We start from the raw sequence: 19,275 nt of genomic DNA, 5'->3' as shown, positions 1-19,275 counted from the left end.
CAAAGGAGGGATTTAACCCCGACAGCCCAGCCGGCCCATACACATCGCACGCACGCACACACGCACGCTGACCGTGCCAGCACTGCCCCCGCCCTCGCCCGCGCTCGCGCCGCGCCACCGGAGGAGGAGGAGGAGAGGAGGAGGAGAGGAGAGGAGGAAGAAGGAGGAAGAGAAGGAGGAAGAAGAAGAGGAAGGAGAAAGAAGGAGGAGGAGGCGCCCCAGCCGCCATTGCCACGTCCCCGGCGCTTCCCCCGCCATCGCCTTGTCCACCGGCGCCCTGGCCCCTTCACCACCACCGCCCTACGGCGCCCAGTAGGTATGCCCTGCCATCGTCATCATCGTAGTATTACTAGTAGTTGCGGTAGTAGTAGTGGTAGAGTAGTAGTGGTGGTAGTCGTAGGAGTCATAGGAGTGGTTGTGACATTGTTATATATATGTGTTTGGATATAATCTTGTCCACGTCGGCCAACATGTCATTCATATATATGTGCATGTCGGCCATCGTGCCGTTGGTTTTCTTGCAGGTTTTGGAAACCTCACCGTGCAGGAGAGGTGCTGCCAAAATTTTGTATTGACAGTTTTATGTTTCTTTTTTTTGCAGAGAAGAGCCCGTCGGAGCGGAGTCGGAGTACCTCGGCGACCCCGATCGCCTTCCCCGCCGCTGTGGGTCTGCCTGCACCACGTCGCCTCACCACTACACCGACCCACCACGGCCCCGCTAGCCTGACTCCACTGCCACCCTAGGTATAACCCCTCTTTTCGTATCATGGTTGTAGATCATGTAACCCAGTTAGGCGTCTCCCGTTCGAAAGAGATACAGTTGGAAATATGTAGATATTTCCATATCTAAAATCATATATGTTTTGAATTATCCATGTTTTTGGACAGCCCGTGAATGCGTAGGTGGGGTTAGTTTCCATGGTCTGCTCCGATCCGAGATAGATTTTCAGCATCATCTCCATGTTGTTCTCCAGATACACACTCTCCCTGACAGGACGTGTATTTGGAGAATAGCGGCGATGTGCTACCAAAATTCTATCTTGGATAGGAGTAGAGCATGGAAACTAACCTTATCTATGGATCCTCGCGTGGGATTAGGACCTATCCTCACCTATTAGATAGTAGGAACGTCGTGTAGATGCAATTGATATTTATATTACTCGCCGCTATAAATGTTAGAGGATGGAGGACCATGAGTGGATGTACATGGGCCACGCAAGTCAGGGTCAGGTCACCAATGAATAGATCGACAAGACCGATGCTTTCTTGGAATGGGCATTTGGCGTGGCTGCTAAAGGAGCGAGTAAAATTTGTTGTCCCTGCAGCAAATGTGCAAACAGGAAAAGACAAATGAAGAAGGTCATGGGGGAACATCTTTGGAAGAATGGATTTACGGCAGACTATACTCGGTGGGTCTACCATGGTGAAGCCGATCGTATGAGAGAGGAGATGGTGAGACCATGCGTCGAGGATTATGATGCTAATGTCGAGGTAGCAGACATGTTAAATGACTATCACGAGGCACAGTTCGCTGAAGGACGTACAGAGGAGGAGCCAGAGGCAACCGCAAAGGCGTTCTATGACATGTTTGCCACGGCACAGAAACCTCTTCATAGCCAAACAAAGGTTTCTCAGCTAGATGCCATTGGACGCATAATGGCGTTAAAGTCCCAGTATAGCCTAAGTCGAGACGCCTTCGATGGTATGTTGACAGTTATTGGCAGCCTGCTTCTAAAGGGTCACCTTCTGCCAAAGAGCATGCATGAGTCACAGAAACTCCTTCATGCACTTAAGATGTCGTATGAGCATATACATGCTTGCCCGAAGGGGTGCATCCTATTTAGGAAAGAATACGTGGAAGCAAAGTACTGTCCAAAGTGTAAATCCTCTAGGTTCTTGGAGGTAGATTCTGGTGATGGCCAGAAGAGGCAGCTTCACATTCCTGTGACAATCCTACGACACCTTCCATTCATATGGAGGATCCAATGGCTATACATGACCAAGGAATCCACAAAACAGATGACATGGCATAAAAATGGCAAATGATACAATCCTGATAGGATGGTACATGCATCCGATGGTGAAGCATGGACCCACTTTGATGGCATTCATCACGAGAAAGCTAAAGAGGCTCGTAATGTACGTGTTGCGCTGGCAACAGATGAGTTCAATCCTTATGGAATGATGGCTGCCCCATACACATGTTGGTCCGTGTTCGTTATCCCCCTTAATCTCCGCCCCGGCATATGCTTTCAACGATAGAATGTATTCTTGTCATTGATAATTCCTGGACACCCGAGGAATAATATGGGTGTGTTCATGGAGCCTGTGATTGATCAATTGGTCCGTGCTTAGGAGAAAGGGGTATGGACATACGACCGAGCTACAAAGAAAAACTTCAAAATGCATGTTTGGTACTACTACTCCCTGCATGACTTCCTGGCGTATGGGATATTCTACGCCTGATGTGTTCACAGGAAGTTCCCATGCCCAGTATGCAAGGAAGGTCTAAGGTTCATTTGGTTGCAGAAGGGTGGCAAGTATTCATCATTCGACAAACATTGGCAATTCCTCCCAATTGACCATGCATTCAGATGAGACATCAAGAATTTTACGAAAGGTGTCGTAGTGACAGACTCTGCACCACCGATAATGACTGGTGTCGTGGTTCATGAACAGATAGATGGTCTCGTGGTCAATCCAGAAGGTGGTTTTGTGGGATATGGTGAGCAACATATATGGACTCATAGGTTGGGCTTGACTTGGCTCCCCTATTTTGATGACCTTCTCCTTCCACATAACATTGATGTAATGCACACTGAAAAGAATGTCACCGAGGCACTTTGGGCAACAATCATGGACATTTCTGACAAGTCAAAGGACAACATTAAGGCTAGAGTGGATCTGGCAACGTTATGCGATAGATCAAACCAACATATGAAGCCTCCTAGTCGTGGCAAGATATGGAGAAGGCCTAAGGCCGATTTTGTCTTGAGCAAGCCCCAAAGGAGGGAAGTACTAGAATAGATCTAGACGTTAGTGTTCCCTAATGGGTATGCAGCTAATCTGAGGAGGAGAGTGAACTTATCTACTATGCGAGTCTTAGGGATGAAGAGTCATGACTACCACATATGGATTGAGCGGTTTCTTCTAGCGATGGTTCGAGGCTATGTCCCTGAGCATGTCTGGCTAGTGCTGGCAGAGTTGAGCTATTTCTTTCGCCAGCTTTGTGCCAAGGAGTTATCTCGGACCATGATTGCTGACTTAGAAAGAATGGCACCTGTGTTGCTCTATAAGTTAGAGAAGATCTTTCCACCCGGCTTCTTCAATCCGATGCAGCATTTGATTTTGCACCTCCCATATGAGGCACGAATGGGGGGCCCGTGCAGGGCCGTTGGTGCTATCCAATCAAGAGATGTCTAAAGGTTCTTCGAAAGAAATGTAGAATAAATGTAAAATCGAGGCTTCCATTGCAGAGGCATACATTCTGGAGGAGGTGGCGAACTTCACAACAACATACTATGGTGACAACCTCCCTAGCGTGCATAATCCAACCCCTCATTACAATGCTGGCGAAAATGAATCGAACCTCAGCCTTGGCGCCGCGAAGCAGCGGAGGATGGCGGAGATTCTTCAGTACATGCAAAGTCTTGGCACCGCTACGGGTGTAGTTCCGCCACCTTGGCTATTCGCTCCACCTCCTCACTATTCTACTCCTGTGAATATAAATGTTTTAGTTTGTATGTTCATGCTTACGGTCAAACCTAGTGGAGTATGAAAGTTTTATTCATGTATGGTATATATTTATCTTGTCTCACACAAGCAATCTCTTCTCCTTTGTGCAGAATCAAACGGCGGCATCGAACGATCCTCATGCTTCAGCAAATCCTTCACCAAATCAGTCTCATTGGCCATCTGGTTAAGATTCTTATGGTTGTTAATGGTACTTCTATTTGCAATTGTGGTTGTAGATGATAGAGCACTTGGATTACTTATGAACTTATTTATGATATATTGTGAGACATGTGACGTTTGTGATATATATGTGGTGGATAAGATATAAAAAACAAATAAAAAAGGTTGTTTTCAGTCACTTTGCCGAGTGTAATGGCCATGACACTCGGCAAAGTGACTATCTGGGAACATGCTTTGCCGAGTGCAAAGGCCATTGCACTCGGCAAACATCACAGATTTACTGAGTGCCACGGGCCAGGCACTCGGAAAAGGTCTCCTGTTTGCCGAGTGTCTTGACAGGACACTCGGCAAATAGGCTACCTTTGCCGAGTGTCTTGCCGGTGGCACTCGGCGCAATGGCCACCTTTGCCGAGTGTCTGAGTCAACGGCGCTCGGCAAAGCGGCGACCTTTGCTGAGTGCTTGACCTTGACACTCGGCAAAGCCGCCATCATGTTGGCGCTCGCCGTCACGGCGACTTTTCTTTGCTGAGTGTCAGATTAGCACTCGGCAAAGGCTTTGCCGAGTGCCCGATAAAGTGCACTCGGTAAAGAGATCTTTGCCGATAAACTGTTTACTGAGCGCTCTTTGCCGAGTGTATATCGGCCTTTGCCGAGTGCCTGAGGCACTCGGCAAAGAAGCTGAATCCGGTAGTGCCCAGACGCGCGTTGTCGCTGTGCTGCCTGCTGGGCCAAGTATTGCAGGGAAGCGGGTCTATTTGGGACGTAGCACTACCGGAGACCGGCTCTTTGCCGAGTGCCAGGTGGTTTGCCGAGTGTTATTTTTCAGGCACTCGGCAAAGACGCCTTTGTCGAGTGTTTTTTTTTGACACTCGGCAAGAGGCCCTTTGCCGAGTGTTTTTTTAACACTCGGCAAAGAGTCTCTTTACCGAGTGTTTTTTTGACACTCGGCAAAGAGCTTCTTTGCCGAGTGTTTTTTTTACACTCGGCAAAGAGCTTCTTTGCCGAGTGTTATTTTTTTGACACTCGGCAAATAAAATTTCAAAGCACATTTTAAAGCAGTAAATTAATTCAAATGAAAAAGTTTTCAACTACAAAGTTGTATAACTCATCAAGATGTACAATGTTTATTTTGGTCTTTTCTTCATACGACAAAGTGAAAATAAATTTGTTCACAAATCTAACATCTCTCTCTTGTAGTTTATGAAACTACAAGAGAGATATATAAGATTTGTGAACAATGTTAGAACGACCATGTCGGATGAACAGATGACTAAACAACCAAAATAAACTTTGTAGATCTCGAAAAGTTATGAAACTTTGTAATTGGCAACTTTTTGATTTGAAAACATCTTGTCATGCAAAACTGCGTTTGAATTTCAAAATTTTAAAATTCGAACTTTTCAAATGACCTCGGATGAAAAAAACAACCAAAATAAACTCTGTAGATCTCGAAAAGTTATGAAACATTGTAGTTGACAACTTTTTGATTTGAAAACATTTTGTCATGCAAAACTGTGTTTGAATTTCAAAATTTTAAAATTCAAATTTTGTAAACGACCTCGGATGGAAAAACTTCCTAAACTAAAAGTGTAGATCTCGAAAAGTTATGAAACTTTGTAGTTTACAACTTTTTGATTAGAAAACATCTTATCATGCAAAACTGTGTTTGAATTTCAAAATTTTAAAATTCAAATTTTGTAAACGACCTCGGATGGGAAAACTTCCTAAACTAAAAGTGTAGATCTCGAAAAGTTATGAAACTTTATAGTTTACAACTTTTTTTATTTGAATTCGTTTAGGGCCTCAAACATGCAATTTACACTCGGTTTAGTATAATATATTGGGAACTAAAACGAAATCCAGACACAAGTGAGTGTGTGGTGTAGTGGTAGAGGAGGTACGTGCACAGCGGGAGGTCTCGGGTTCGAATCGCGTCGGCCGCGTAGCCATGAAATTCACGCGAAAAATATCGTAGATGGGTGGGCGCTGGCCGGTGGGGGCCTTTGGTAAAAATTCCCATTTTTTTCGGGTTTTTTTGGTTTCAACTGCCGAGTGCCCGATAAAAGACACTCGGCAAAGTTGGCTTTGCCGTCACTGTTTTGGCGAGTGCTGTTCGCCGAGTGTTACACTCGACGAACCATTTGCCGAGTGTTTTATGTCTTTTGGCGAGTGTTTCGGGCACTCGGCAAACTCAATGAGTCCGGTAGTGTAGGTTTATGAACCCGACAAATAATTAGCTACATTTTGGAATGGAATTGAAGGAGCAATGTTCTATGTTAGACAAATAATTAGCTACATGGTTCTATATTTATCCATGAATTTCGTTCTAATAACACTTGTCCATTTGTACTCGCGTTCGGAAGAGCACTTGTTAATGGACTAGGGTAACAAAGTAAGTAATACGGAAATTATTCGGACCAGCCAAGGAAAACAATTCGTTTCGAATTTGGCTGCTGAGTAGTCAGACATAGAGAATCCTTCTAGACACGTACAGTGAGGCCCCAACAATTCATTGTGGCATTTTGCAGCCACATCAACCCCTTCACATGAGCCAGAGAACAGAAAAGCCACTGCGCGCCACTGCGCTCTCTCTCTCTCTCACACACACACACAAATCGGTAGTTCAATCTCTCCACTCACCTTGACATCTCTGTATTTACAAAGTTGTTGATGTAGGCTGTACCCTGCTGATTTCCTACTCCTATATATCGTCCAATCCTATCTGATCTCTCGATCTGCTCCTTGATTAGTTGTCCTCGCTTGGTGCCTGCGTATATCGTCGCCCCGCTTGCTTCCTCTAGTTCTCGTTCTTCTCCATCAGCTGTTTGCACAACCCAAGGCGAGCCGAAGGAATGTCGGCCCAGCAGATCGCGCCGGTGCCGGAGCACGTGTGCTACGTGTACTGCAACTTCTGCAACACAATTCTCGCGGTAAATTAACCCCCCCCCCCCCCCCCCCCCCCCCCCCCCCCCTCCCTTATGATCTCTCTGTTTGCCCCCTCTTTCAGTATCCCAGATCTTCGCCTGCCTTTGCCACTGAAGTGCAGATCTACAAGGGAGAGATGCATGAAATGATTGGCTGCGTGCATGCATGCATCATAGTTAATTTTGTACGGTTTGGCTGTTCCTCTTGCTGGATTTCATCTTTTGCTCTAAATTGTTTTGTAAAGGTTGAAGCAAATTTCTGAATCTATCACTTCCTTCATGTCGTTCTTCAATCTTTATTTTTTTCCGGAGTCCATTGAATTTTCTTCCTTTCCCTTTCAACTCGATCTCAAGCTCGATCGGTTTCAGTTTTTTGAATGGAAGCTGCTAGCTGGTCTCTTGTAGTACCTTTGGAATTTGACTACTTCTCTTCACCATGGACATGAGAGGAGAAGGTCAAGGTCAGCTGACATTGAAAATTGGGATGCTTCTTGCACCTTTTTCCTCTGATCAAATCTTGGGAACACCATGATTAATTAGCCGTCTTAGACGAAACTAGTGAGCAACAGGGTGCTAGTACGTGCTTCCTTTCGTATGGTTCGGTAATTCCATATATACTCGCAAGTTTTCAAGCATTCTCGCCTTCTGTACTTTTTTCTGGGAAATTTACCGTCATTGCTGAGTGGTGGTCTATTAGATCTCAAGTATAGCAAATGATAGATTTGTTTGCCTGGTGTATGTGATGTAGCTTCTCGAGCACCGGTTCTTGCATATAGTCCAGTGGTTTAGTTTCAGCTGCAACTTAAAACACAATATATAGAGCGTTAGATTTAGGCATTTTCCTACCTGAACTGCAACAAAGAGAGCATGCAATAATAACCATTAAGTCAATAAAAAATTTAGTGTGTAACATGGATATGTAACTATTTATGTTTTATATATAGACCATGCCTTTCCCTCCTCTTCCTCCTCACATATAAAGCGAAGGCGTCTATAATATATTGGCCAATATCTGTTGTAGCGTTGCAACTTTTTATTCATGAGAACAAAAAATTTCCAATAGGGAAGTTTGAACATGATTTATTGGAAAGAGTGCTCTGAAGATCAAAACTATCAACTGGAACAATAGACGAAGAACACAACAATACAGAAGCAGTATATATAGTGTACTGCAGGTGACTTCATCTCGATACAAAATCGAAATCATTACTTCCTGTTTTTCTTTTGTTTATTTTGTTTCATGGTCCTGTGATGATTTTTTTACATTTTTTTCTGGATTTTCTAGTTGGTTTATTAATTCCTGCTAGGCTGCTTATGATATATATCATATTCCAAAACCTTATTGACACTGAATACAAGAAAAAAAAACTCCGCTCTGCTAAAACATTCACGTGTTTTCGAAAGAACCAAGGAGGAGTTCTAGCAAATTTTATAGAATTTATTCTTAGTTTAGCTTCACTTTCCATTTTTTTTTTTTTTACTTTTGTTCCCTTGTGAGTTAGTGTACACAGTTCTTTCCATAGTCAGCCTTTCTTCATGGAATCATGGATGGGCGGTGATCGATAGCTATCATAACCATTTCAGTGTAAACATTGCCTATAAGTTTACTACTGTTAAAACATCACCAAATTCCATCTAGCTTATTCATTACCACCAAGTTCTTTCTGACTTATTCATTCAAACTTTCTTGCTGTAGTTACAGGAAATCCATACATCGACGAGTACAGATTTTTCTTGCTGTACTATTTATATTTGTCTCTAGCATATTAGTATATAGCTAGTCAAGTAGGATCTAGGTGGGCATGAATGCTGAGATCTTTTGCATGAAATGGTTTATCATATCTTCACACGTTACGTTACGTTCTCTACACTTCAACGTAACTTGAATGCCGTTTTGCTTTCTCCAACGTAAATACCAAAGATCTATAATAATGGTAGAGATCCTACACTGACCACTCAATCAATCACAAATGTGTAATGCTAGTAGTGTCAGTATGTACTCTGAGTCTGATTAGTTACTTACATGAGCCTTAGACTGCATTAGAATTGACCATGCAGCATAACCCAAGCCCACGTACAAAATTTTCTGCATAGGCAAGCCGCTTTTAATGAAATTTTGTTCGGTTGTTCGCATTTCGCTACATGCATGCACCTCCATTTCTAGGTGAGATATCATGTTTCTATTAGAGAGGTGGGATGATAAGAACATCTCATTTTTGTGTGCATGTCGGCTTGTGCAAACTTGCATTAAACAATATGGCGTACTAGTTTAGCATTTGGCCTGCTTTGAGCACTGTGCAATTCTACGTAAGATGCAAGCAACCAATCATAATCAAACTACAACGCACAAGCCTAGATACAAGATAAAGGCCCCGTTCGTCTGGCAGAATTTTGGCTAAAACCGGTAGAAAAGCAATGTTCCTGCTGAATTGTTGTGAGAGAAAAACACTGTTCCGGCTGAAAAAAAGAAGCCAAACAAGTCGAATATAGGGTAAGCGGAAGGGGGCCAAATACAGGAAACCAATCAAACCTGTAACTAAGAGCGAGATCATATCTTTGGGAAGAGATCTTGCCTTCGCTGAAATCTGAAGAAGCTCCAATGCCGTCTCCCTCTCTCCTAGACAAAGATAAAAAGGAGTTTGTTCGATCTTGTTGGCATCCCCTGCATGACCCCACTAATATATGCATATATTGCATGCCCGTGCCAAAGTGGCTTCTCCATGACTTGTCACTATCTCTTGCATCTTTCTGATCTCCAAACTCTGTCCAAATATATTCTTTCAGTGTTTTGTGTGTATGTGTCAGAGACGATCGAGCATGCATGGAACAGAATATATATATATATATATATATATATATATATATATATATATATATAGCTGCACGCCAATGGATGATGAGTTCTCTAGATCACACGTCACATCACACACAATGTATAGGCATCACAAGACACTCCCCTCATGTGTGTGCAACATATGAAGTGTGATAGAGCACACGTACACACACAATCATTTGTAGGGCATATATATACGCTCACTTGTTTATTCTAGCTTAAGGCCTTATGGGAGTTTGTGCGCACAAAAAAAAGGGTCAGCGTGAGAGGAATCAAACAAAGCAGTAGGCCCTTGCATTATTGTTTTCTTCAGTTTGGATGGCAGTAGAGTACTAGTGTGCACCAACAGTTTGTGTGGAAATAATGAAAATAAAATGGAAAGGGAAAGGGAATGAACACCAGTGCTGTACGTTGGAAAAGAGTGCCCCAGTTGTGGTCTGTCCAGGCTCAGGCACTCAGCAGCAGAGCCCTGATAAAAGTCATGGAGCAACAGTTTCGCAGGCAGCAGCCAGGCAGCGGTAACAGAAAAAGGAAAAGAGAGAAGGCGTTCCAGCACGATGCTTTGTGCATATATCATATACAGCATCTTATGAAAAGGGAAAAGCAACAGTTACACATATATAGCTCTATTTGCGCATCATATACATCTGCAGAAGGCGTTCGAGCTGAGCATGCCTGATTTTACTCCTCGTTCGTTCTTCTGAAAGTATATATATTGAAGTTTCTCCATTTAAATTAATTTACTAGTAATATATATGAGTGGCAGTCTTTTTATTAGTTTTGTACAATAATGATGTTCTTTCTTCGAAAGCACTTGCTATCCTTCGCCCATCTTACCGATTTGCTTCTCCTGCATCGCTCAATCTGCAGGTCAGTGTCCCGAGTCACAGCATGCTGAACATCGTGACAGTCCGTTGTGGGCACTGCACTAGCCTGCTGTCGGTGAACTTGAGAGGACTCATCCAATCACTCCCTGTCCAGAATCACTACTCACAGGTTGAAATGAATAGCAACCTGTGATCTGTGCATTGCATGATCTGTGCATGAAATATCAAGACTACTCTATAATAGACTTCTCTTCTAGACAAGCCAGATATTTAGACGGTTCTTAAAGGAACGTTACCCCTAACCTGTGTGTCAGTACTGTGCTAGCTTGTTCTGCATTTTTTACTGTTACCGTCTACGGCTAGACAAGCCAGATATTTAGACGGTTCTTAAAGGACAGCATATATATGTACTCAGAGATGCCGAACATCTAGAGAGGTTGCCCTACCTACATATAGCTGGTAGCAGATAAAAGCCACAATGTCAATGTGTGCATGCATGGGTCATGTCATGTTTCAATACTTTATACAGTAGAGACGGCTCCGTTCGGCTTGCTGAAACTTGGTTGAAACTGGCTGAAAAACAATGTTCTGGCTGAATTATTGTGAGAGAAAAACACTGTTCTGGCTGAAAAAACAAGCCGAACAAGCCAGTTTCTGGGTAAGCCGAACGGGGCCACTAAAGCATTATATTTTGATCGGTACTGCTTTCTCAGTACATGAAAGAGTTTAAAGCTTGCACATGCTTTGGAACCAGATAAGTACATCAGTCCTTACCATGAAACTTGGTGGGTCGATTATCAAAGTCTGCATACAACATATCAATATATAGCTCTGGAAAAGAAATATAATGCAAGTACACTATTCACAGTTTTCACTTGAAAAAGGAGTATCACATTGATAACATGATTTTGTTTCAATTGGCGGCAGGAGAATTTCAAGGTCCAAAATATCACCTTTACTGAAAACTACCCTGAGTATGCACCTTCGTCTTCCAAATACCGCATGCCAACGATGTTGTCAGCGAAAGGTGATCTGGATCATATGCTGCACGTGCGTGGTAAGATTGATTCAGATATGTGTATGCTACTGCCCTCTTTTTGTATGTAGAACCGGTTTTTTTTTTTTTGCTACCTAAATAAACAGTTCTGAACATTGGTTTCCTCTATAGATATTATTTTTAATGAGTAAATAAATTGTATGCACATGCGATGAGTGGATGCAAGTTTTATAGGAAACCTTTTTTTACCATATATAAACACATGCATCATGAAGAATCCAAAAAGAATCAAGAGCCCCGTATTGAGTACTAAATTAAACATTACTTATAAAATTTCAAGCTTAAGCACAATGTGATTTTTTTGAGAGAAATAATGATGTGGCTATAAAAACTAAGAATTTTTCCTTTTAGTATTATATTTTTCTTTAAATTATTTCTTGCAAATTCATCCTTTATTAGTATCCCAACATAAATAGAGCCTACATCAATTTTCAGATCATGATTAAATGGTGGAAAAGTTATAGTTGACCATTAGTAATTATACAACCAATACAAAATTAGTCATTATGTGGAAAGTTTGTATCCTACTGGCATGGCATCACATAAGAACTCAGATTATGTGCACGAAATTAAGTTAACAAAAGAATGAACTCATATGAGTGTCTCACTTTTACATCTCGTTTTTGACAAAAAGCAGAGGTAAAAGGTTAGATATATCATCATCACCTCAAAGTTCATTGTGTACTGCGTGGTTGTGCTTATTTATTTTGTGCTTTGTTTTGACTCTTAATATTGAAATCACAACTTAAAATATGAAAATACACTGCAAAAGTGAATTGTTGTCCTTGCAAGTAAAACTAATACCATCAAGTTTAGTAACCATATTATGAAGTGTTGTTAAAAAACATCTGGTTTCTAAAAGTGAATAAACCAAATATAGACGAATGTGTGCTTATAATTTTCTCTGAAAAATAAGACTAACTGATAAATATTCCAAATTCATATATCTATACCTCATGCAAGCTCTTCTTTTTCTGGAACCACAAGCAATTTAATATAACACCAAAAGGTTTTCCCTAATGTTTAAGTTTTCCCTTGGTTGGTGTGAGGTGTTCGTGAAGAGATTTCATGTGGTCTGTAAAGCACACTTCACAATTGTATTAACTATTATTTAACTATATTAGAGTGTTTTTTAACAAAGAGAGTGTTGTAAAATATGTATATGTGGTTTGTGTATGTCCTAATAACTTCATGTGTCTGATATTTGCAATAAACAACAGCTCCGGAGAAGAGGCAACGTGTTCCTTCAGCATATAACAGATTCATTAAGTGAGTTGGACCGATCTAATTTCATTTCTATTATATACTCCTTCCGATTTAAATTGTAGGCCATTTTAGTTTTGTCCTAAGTCAAACTTACCTAACTTTAACCAAGTTATAGAAAAGTATATATGTTACATAGCATATACAATATCAAATAAATGCACTATCAAAATATATTTCGTAGTGTATCTAATGAATTCTGTTTATCAAAATATATTCCACTGTATATCTAATGAATTTTGTTTGGTACTGTAGATGCTTATGCTGTTTTCCAAAAACTTGATCAAAGTTAAAGAACCTTTGAGTTAGGACAAACTAAAACAACTTATAGTTTGGAACGAAGGGTGTATGTTGTAGTTTGGTTTATTTCTAAGTACAAACAATTTAATTTTATATAAACTAGTATTGAAATGGTGCATGCATTGTCTTAGGGAAGAGATACAAAGGATTAAAGCAAGCAACCCGGACATAAGCCATAGGGAAGCCTTCAGCACTGCAGCAAAGAATGTAAGTACATGGTTTGCATAGCACAAGTGTCAGGTATCTCAAGATATATGGCGTGCATGTAAGGATAATTATCCCATGAAAATGAATTAGATGGGAAAATGCATGGAAATCGACATTGGACTTCATTAATAAAGGTGTCTTAAAAATCAATCTCATTTATCTCAAGATTTTTAAAAAAATGGTGAACAATGATTTTCTTGATTATCACAAAGCACTTATCAAATGTTTATTTGGTGATTAATTGTTCTCCTATAACTACTTGAGGCTCCATACCATATGCTTTCCTGAATTATATTAACTCTATATCATAAACATATTGTGAAAGCTGGATACCACAATTTTCTTAATAAGAACACATTTAGTTATCCAACAAAATTTATTCATATCATCATGCATGAATTTTCTTTCTTCAAAGAATTAGTTAAGGTAAATAAGAGCATATATGAATTCCTTAGAACATTGTATAGAGTGCCTCCAATGCAACTTAATCCATATTAATTGTATTTTCATTTCAGTGGGCACATTTTCCAAACATTCATTTTGGACTAGGGCCCTATGAAAGTAGCAACAAGCTTGATGAAGCCATCGGTGCAACGGGCCATGCCCAGAAAGTCCAAGATCTCTACTAAGACCTATATGATCCTAGTATCACCAAAGACTAAATAAGCATCATCACGCCATGTTATTATATGTAATTATTGTTTGAAATAAATTGTCCTTTGTGTGATGTTTTTAGTGTTTGTCTGTGCCCAACCTTTGAGGGTTCAATCATGGTAATGCAAAAGTATTATAGTTCCTCGTATCGGGTAGTCCTAAACCCTATACGGGTTGGATGAAAACCATGCCAGGGTTGGGGTAGTTTCATCCAAACCGGTTTGAACATGGGGTTACAAAATCCTATGAGGATTATAAAAAAATTGTGTCTAGAGGATTATTAAATACTAGCATATGTTGTTGTTGCCGCTATTGTTATGTAACTAGAGATTTTATACTACTAAATAAAACACAAACATTGTTGGTTTCCAAACTGGCATCATTATGGGATTTTGAAGCCTGCAGTGGACAAACAAGAGTGAGCCATTGATGCCTTGGCATTCGCTGCTGGTCGATCGACAATGATATTGGTGTCTAAAAACAAAAGAAAAATTCCACCAACGAGGCTCCTCCGCCGTGTCGCACCCGGTTTTAAGAACAAAATCAGATACACACCATATGTGAGCCCAAGAAGTCAAATCTCACATATAGCTACAAATAAGGGTAATATCAATAGACAATGCTTAAATACATAACGTATTAGTATAAAGAATATAACCTCAGAGTATAGACAGCGGAAAGACAACTCCGATCTTCAAGCGAAGGCTCCTAATCCATAAGGACAACTGACTGGTTGATCACAAGCCTAATTCATCCAAACTCTAGCAATCTGGTACCCATCCGAGATTTTTATCCAAATAATTGAAAATAAAGCAAGCGTAAGTACATGTCGTACTCAACAAATATAACATGGGGTTCATGAGGCTCAAAAGGCTAACACTGGTTCACTGCGATTAGCTTTTAATAAGTCATGATTTTAGCAATTGAGTAGCAACAAGTTTATCACAAGCCCATAAACACATGATCAGGTAAACATGAGTAATGAATAGCATAAACAATAATCATTAATGAGCATATTCATCATCAGTATCATCCGTGTTCATCATCATTAACCATTAGTGATCATCTATTCCGTAAATGTTCCAAGGCCGCTCGTGACCGTGAGCACGACTGATATACCAGTTTTACACTCTGCAGAGGTTGTACACTTTCACTGTGAGTTGTGATTTACCCTTTCGCCCGAGGCGGCCAACCTCTTGACCCACTACCAAGGAAGGTCGGCAGGGTTCACTATGAAGCCTTTCAAAGGTTCGTCTAACAAGTTAGGGCCGCAAGGTTTCTGTGGCCTGCGAATGTAGGGCTCCCCTTCCGACAGGCACAATGACGCGCAGCCTATACACTGACGGATAGAGGCCGCACTATATCCAACCCGGAACACACCCCTCTTGCGCCATAAAGGTAACCTCTAACAAGCTAGAAAAGGTCCTCATACTGAGCTAAAGCCAGAGCCATATAGCCCTCACAGCTGTACTATAAGTCCCGGATGATCACTTACAAATAAGTCCTTAGGGAGAGGAATCTAGAGCACCATAAAATAACCCAATGCTCTAGCCCCCTTGTTCCATGTTGCTAAAAAGCATCTTTTAATGTTTATTGCATATAACATTAGTCAAGTTACAAGATCATGGTCTTTAATTGAGCACTAGCATCATACTACCCAATGCAATACCCCATAGGTATCAAGACACAAGGTACAAAGTACTAGGAAATCCTTAGTGGTAGTTAAGGTAGACACATGCAATATGAATTAAATGATTAAAGGTGTATAGGACAACAAGGAAGATCCCATGCTATACTTGCCTTAACTTGCTTTTCCCCTAAAGCAATATACTCAAAAGCCTTTAGTATTCAACTTTCAATCTTCTGCTTCCAATTCTCAGCTTCTAGTCTCCAGAGAATAGCTTCTTAATCACCACGTAAACCTCACCGATTGACTGAACCATATATCACCACACAAGCATCCATACAATCATACACGAAGCAAACAATAGATCTAAATTAGAACAGTACACCAAACATAAAATCAAGATGAAAAGTTTGTTAAACGAATCTACGTCTCGCTACGAACACAAAGACGCGAGAAGCACGCTAATCGAAGCTACGGTTGAAAAGATACAACTATCGAGAAATCTACTCATGAAAGAAAACCATTAGCTTCATGTGTTTTAATGGTATAAAAACATATATAAGATATTTTATAGATAATATAAATTAAGTCAAACTTAGATTTGAACTATAAAACTAAAGTAAAACAAATCAAAATTTATTTACAAAACCTAGTTACATAATTGTTATTTAAGATATGATTCAAACCATGAAATTCTAGTATTAGTAACATGATAAACAATGTTACTAATGCGTAGTTTATGTTGTTATGAATCCAATGCAACTTGAATGGACTAAAACGGAATTAAAACACAGAAGATATGATTTAAACAAGATTTCCTTTATTGAAGTAATAGATTAAATCTAACCTCAAATTTTTAAAAGTTCAAAGCTTTTCTAACAGTAGTATGAACATGTAGATTATAAAATTATGAACCTAACGCAATTTGAACGGATCAAATCGGAGTTAAAATGGAGAAGTTATGGCTAAAACAAAATTAGTGGCAATTTTGTAAATAAGTGAAAATGTATTTTGGATCTAAACCGAAGAAACTACGCTTTTCAAAGAAGAAAATGTAATTTGTGATTTCGCTATGGTCTGCGGGTTGATTTCAGAAAACATCGGGGCTCTTTTGCAAAATTCCCAGACGAAGGGGTATGGATGAATATCGGTCGTCGGATCAGACGCGGGCGGCCGAGATTGGATCAGCGGTGGAAGAGACGACAGTGGTTGGCCGGAACAGGGAAATCACGGCGGTGCGCCATGGCCGGCGACGGAGCTCGGCGGCAAAACTCAAAAACGACCCTACGGTGCATGGTTTTCGATGGAGAAGACCCGGAAGGATAGAGGAGGAGATGGTGAACTTACTGCGAAGGATTGCGGCGGCGCAGAGCAAGCGGAGGCGGCGCGGAGCTTAGCATAGCGGACGGCTCGTCGACAACACAGACAGCGGTGACGACGACGACGACGACGACGGCGACGGCGACGACGACGGCGACGGCGATGACGACGGCAATGGCGAGAGAAAGATGAGAAAAATATAATTTACTACACGAGAGATTTCTCAAACTAGGGGGCTCCCCTTACAGTAGTTTTGGTGTGCTTTGCCAAAGGGGTTGGTTGATATATATAGGAAGAAAAACTCCCCACATTCATGTCAACTAGCGATATGGTACTAATTGATGTTACACCCTCCACATTTACTAATGGGTCTAAATAATCATTAAAGCCTATTAGTAAATAAATGCACGGGCCTTTAGGATTTATTAGGATTAGTGCACAGGGGCTTTGAGCATTGGAAAAAATGAGAGATTTATTATTTTCGGAATTGGGCTGATCTCTGGTGGCTAGGTCATGCATTGCGTCGGACCCGTGTTCCCTGTCGAGTTGGGCCGCTGAGAGAGGGAGGGAGAGGGAGTGGCGACCGGTCTACAGACTGTTCGGCAGGCATAAACGATCGTATACGATCGTGGATTATAAGCTGAAACAGTATTTTTTCTCTCATATTAAATCAACCAAATCAGCCAGTAATAAATAATTCATGATCCAGCCCAGCCAGCCGAACAGGCTGCAAGATGAGGGAGAGAGAGAGAGGGAGGCTGGGTGGAGAACCAATTAAAGATGAGATCAAATCTGAATGGAAGTGACCACGGGCGGAGGTGTTGCATTGAATAAAAATATTAGGTTCGTTCCCGATACCACTACTAATGCTAAATAGAAAACCGACAATACTACTATCACCGTTGGTTTATAATTAGGCTTAGCAGTATTAATCTATTATCACTGTTAGAGTTTGTAAAAACTAGTAGTGATTATATAACTGACAACAACATTTTATTTAGTGTTTATTACCAACAAATAGGCACGAAGAGATGTCCATCAACAGAAACCCACGTTAAAACGTGTCGACCGACAAATACCATGTTTCACCCTCTCCTACTCTCCTATATACAGTAAAATCACCCCCACTAGATTCGTACTCCATACATTTCGAGCCCGAGCCCACTGTCAGACAGGTCAGGCCGTGTTGGTGGTGTACTTTGTGGGTAAGACACGTGAGTGCATTGAACTCGCGAAGCTGCCGATCAGCCGAGATCGAGAGCCGAACGCCGGCCAAGGGCCAACTACTACCACACCAGGTCCAGGCCAGGCCACACCACTACTGGTGCTGGTAATTCCCTCGACCTCCGCGCCGACCTGCCACTCCTGCCAGGCCAGGGGTGCCCACTGCCGTGCCATTTCCGATGCTTTGCATTCTGCATGCAGAGATGCAGCAGTGGCTGGGATCGGAGGAGAGTACTCGTACTGGGGTGCAGGACGTACGCGTGATCTGCTCCGTTTATTTTGTTCGGCGTCCATGAATTCTAGGGCGTACTTAGTTCAGCAAAGTTTGCACCTACAAACTTTGTATAGTACATGATTCTTTGTTTGTATTTGTGAATTATTGTCCAAATATTGACTAATTAGGCTCAAAAGATTCGTCTCGCAAAGTTAAAGCAAACTGTGTAATTAGTTTTTGATTTCGTCTACATTTAATACTCCATATATGTACTACAAGTTTAATGTGACAGAGAATCTTTTTTTTGCATAGTATATTTTTGGAGAACTAAACAAGAGCCTAGCTTGATGATGGAACTTAAACAGGCACACAGCACATGTACACTAGCACAGAGCACAGGCGCAGGACAGGAGGAGGGCGGGCTACCTAAGCCTTGCCCAGTGGCGTGGCAGTGGCACCGATGATCCATGACCGGGCAAGCACGTACATTGTCGCATGCATGCATATATGGCATGGCCGGGCCTACGTGCATTAATCTCGACGCATGCATGCTAATCAATCAGTACACGTACGACTCCTACATGCTTCCCAGGGCATGCTGCACCTGCGCTCCACTGTTTGTCCAGTACTGTTTGTCGATGGCTTCAGTCATTTATACGTACTCTCGGCTCAAAATTATAAGATATTTTAATTTTTTAAATATATTATTTTCACTGTATATTTAGACATTGTTTATACCTAGATATAGTGAAAGCTATATATCTAAAAAATAAAATATTTTATAATGGAGGAATTACGTATAATATACATATATTTGGGTGGCAATACGACCGGGAGAGCCTGAACAATAAGCTTCTCGCTCGCTCTGTGGCTTTACGAGCAACTTTCTCTTGCAGAAGCAGAAGTAGAA

The 19,275-nt window shown here is 41.3% G+C and overlaps 1 protein-coding gene and 1 pseudogene across 1 annotated transcript; both read left to right on the top strand.

Annotated features, from left to right (window-relative positions):
* Nucleotides 1–1,182: 1,182 nt before the first annotated feature.
* LOC136506567 (uncharacterized) lies at nucleotides 1,183–1,773 on the top strand (annotated as a pseudogene).
* Nucleotides 1,774–6,468: 4,695 nt separating this feature from the next.
* On the top strand, nucleotides 6,469–14,319 carry LOC136470827 (protein YABBY 2-like). Its single transcript, XM_066468562.1, has 7 exons — nucleotides 6,469–6,533; nucleotides 6,666–6,845; nucleotides 10,543–10,668; nucleotides 11,427–11,556; nucleotides 12,777–12,825; nucleotides 13,251–13,326; nucleotides 13,842–14,319. Exons 2-7 carry the CDS (start codon nucleotides 6,768–6,770, stop codon nucleotides 13,953–13,955), a joined length of 573 nt encoding a protein of 190 aa, XP_066324659.1. The 5' UTR covers nucleotides 6,469–6,533; nucleotides 6,666–6,767; the 3' UTR covers nucleotides 13,956–14,319.
* Nucleotides 14,320–19,275: the final 4,956 nt, after the last annotated feature.

This window comes from Miscanthus floridulus, chromosome 1 (assembly GCF_019320115.1).
Source record: "Miscanthus floridulus cultivar M001 chromosome 1, ASM1932011v1, whole genome shotgun sequence".
NCBI lineage: Eukaryota > Viridiplantae > Streptophyta > Magnoliopsida > Poales > Poaceae > Miscanthus > Miscanthus floridulus.
Note: the sequence above shows the minus strand (reverse complement) of the source record. Positions and strands in the feature narration are given on the sequence as shown.

Bases quoted from the DNA above. Each gene is read 5' to 3' on its own strand.
- LOC136470827 (XM_066468562.1), top strand. From the start codon at position 6,768: ATGTCGGCCCAGCAGATCGCGCCGGTGCCGGAGCACGTGTGCTACGTG. The intron at 12,826-13,250 runs GTGAGTTGGACC...GCATTGTCTTAG, and splicing joins GCATATAACAGATTCATTAA to GGAAGAGATACAAAGGATTA. The intron at 13,327-13,841 runs GTAAGTACATGG...TTTTCATTTCAG, and splicing joins TCAGCACTGCAGCAAAGAAT to TGGGCACATTTTCCAAACAT.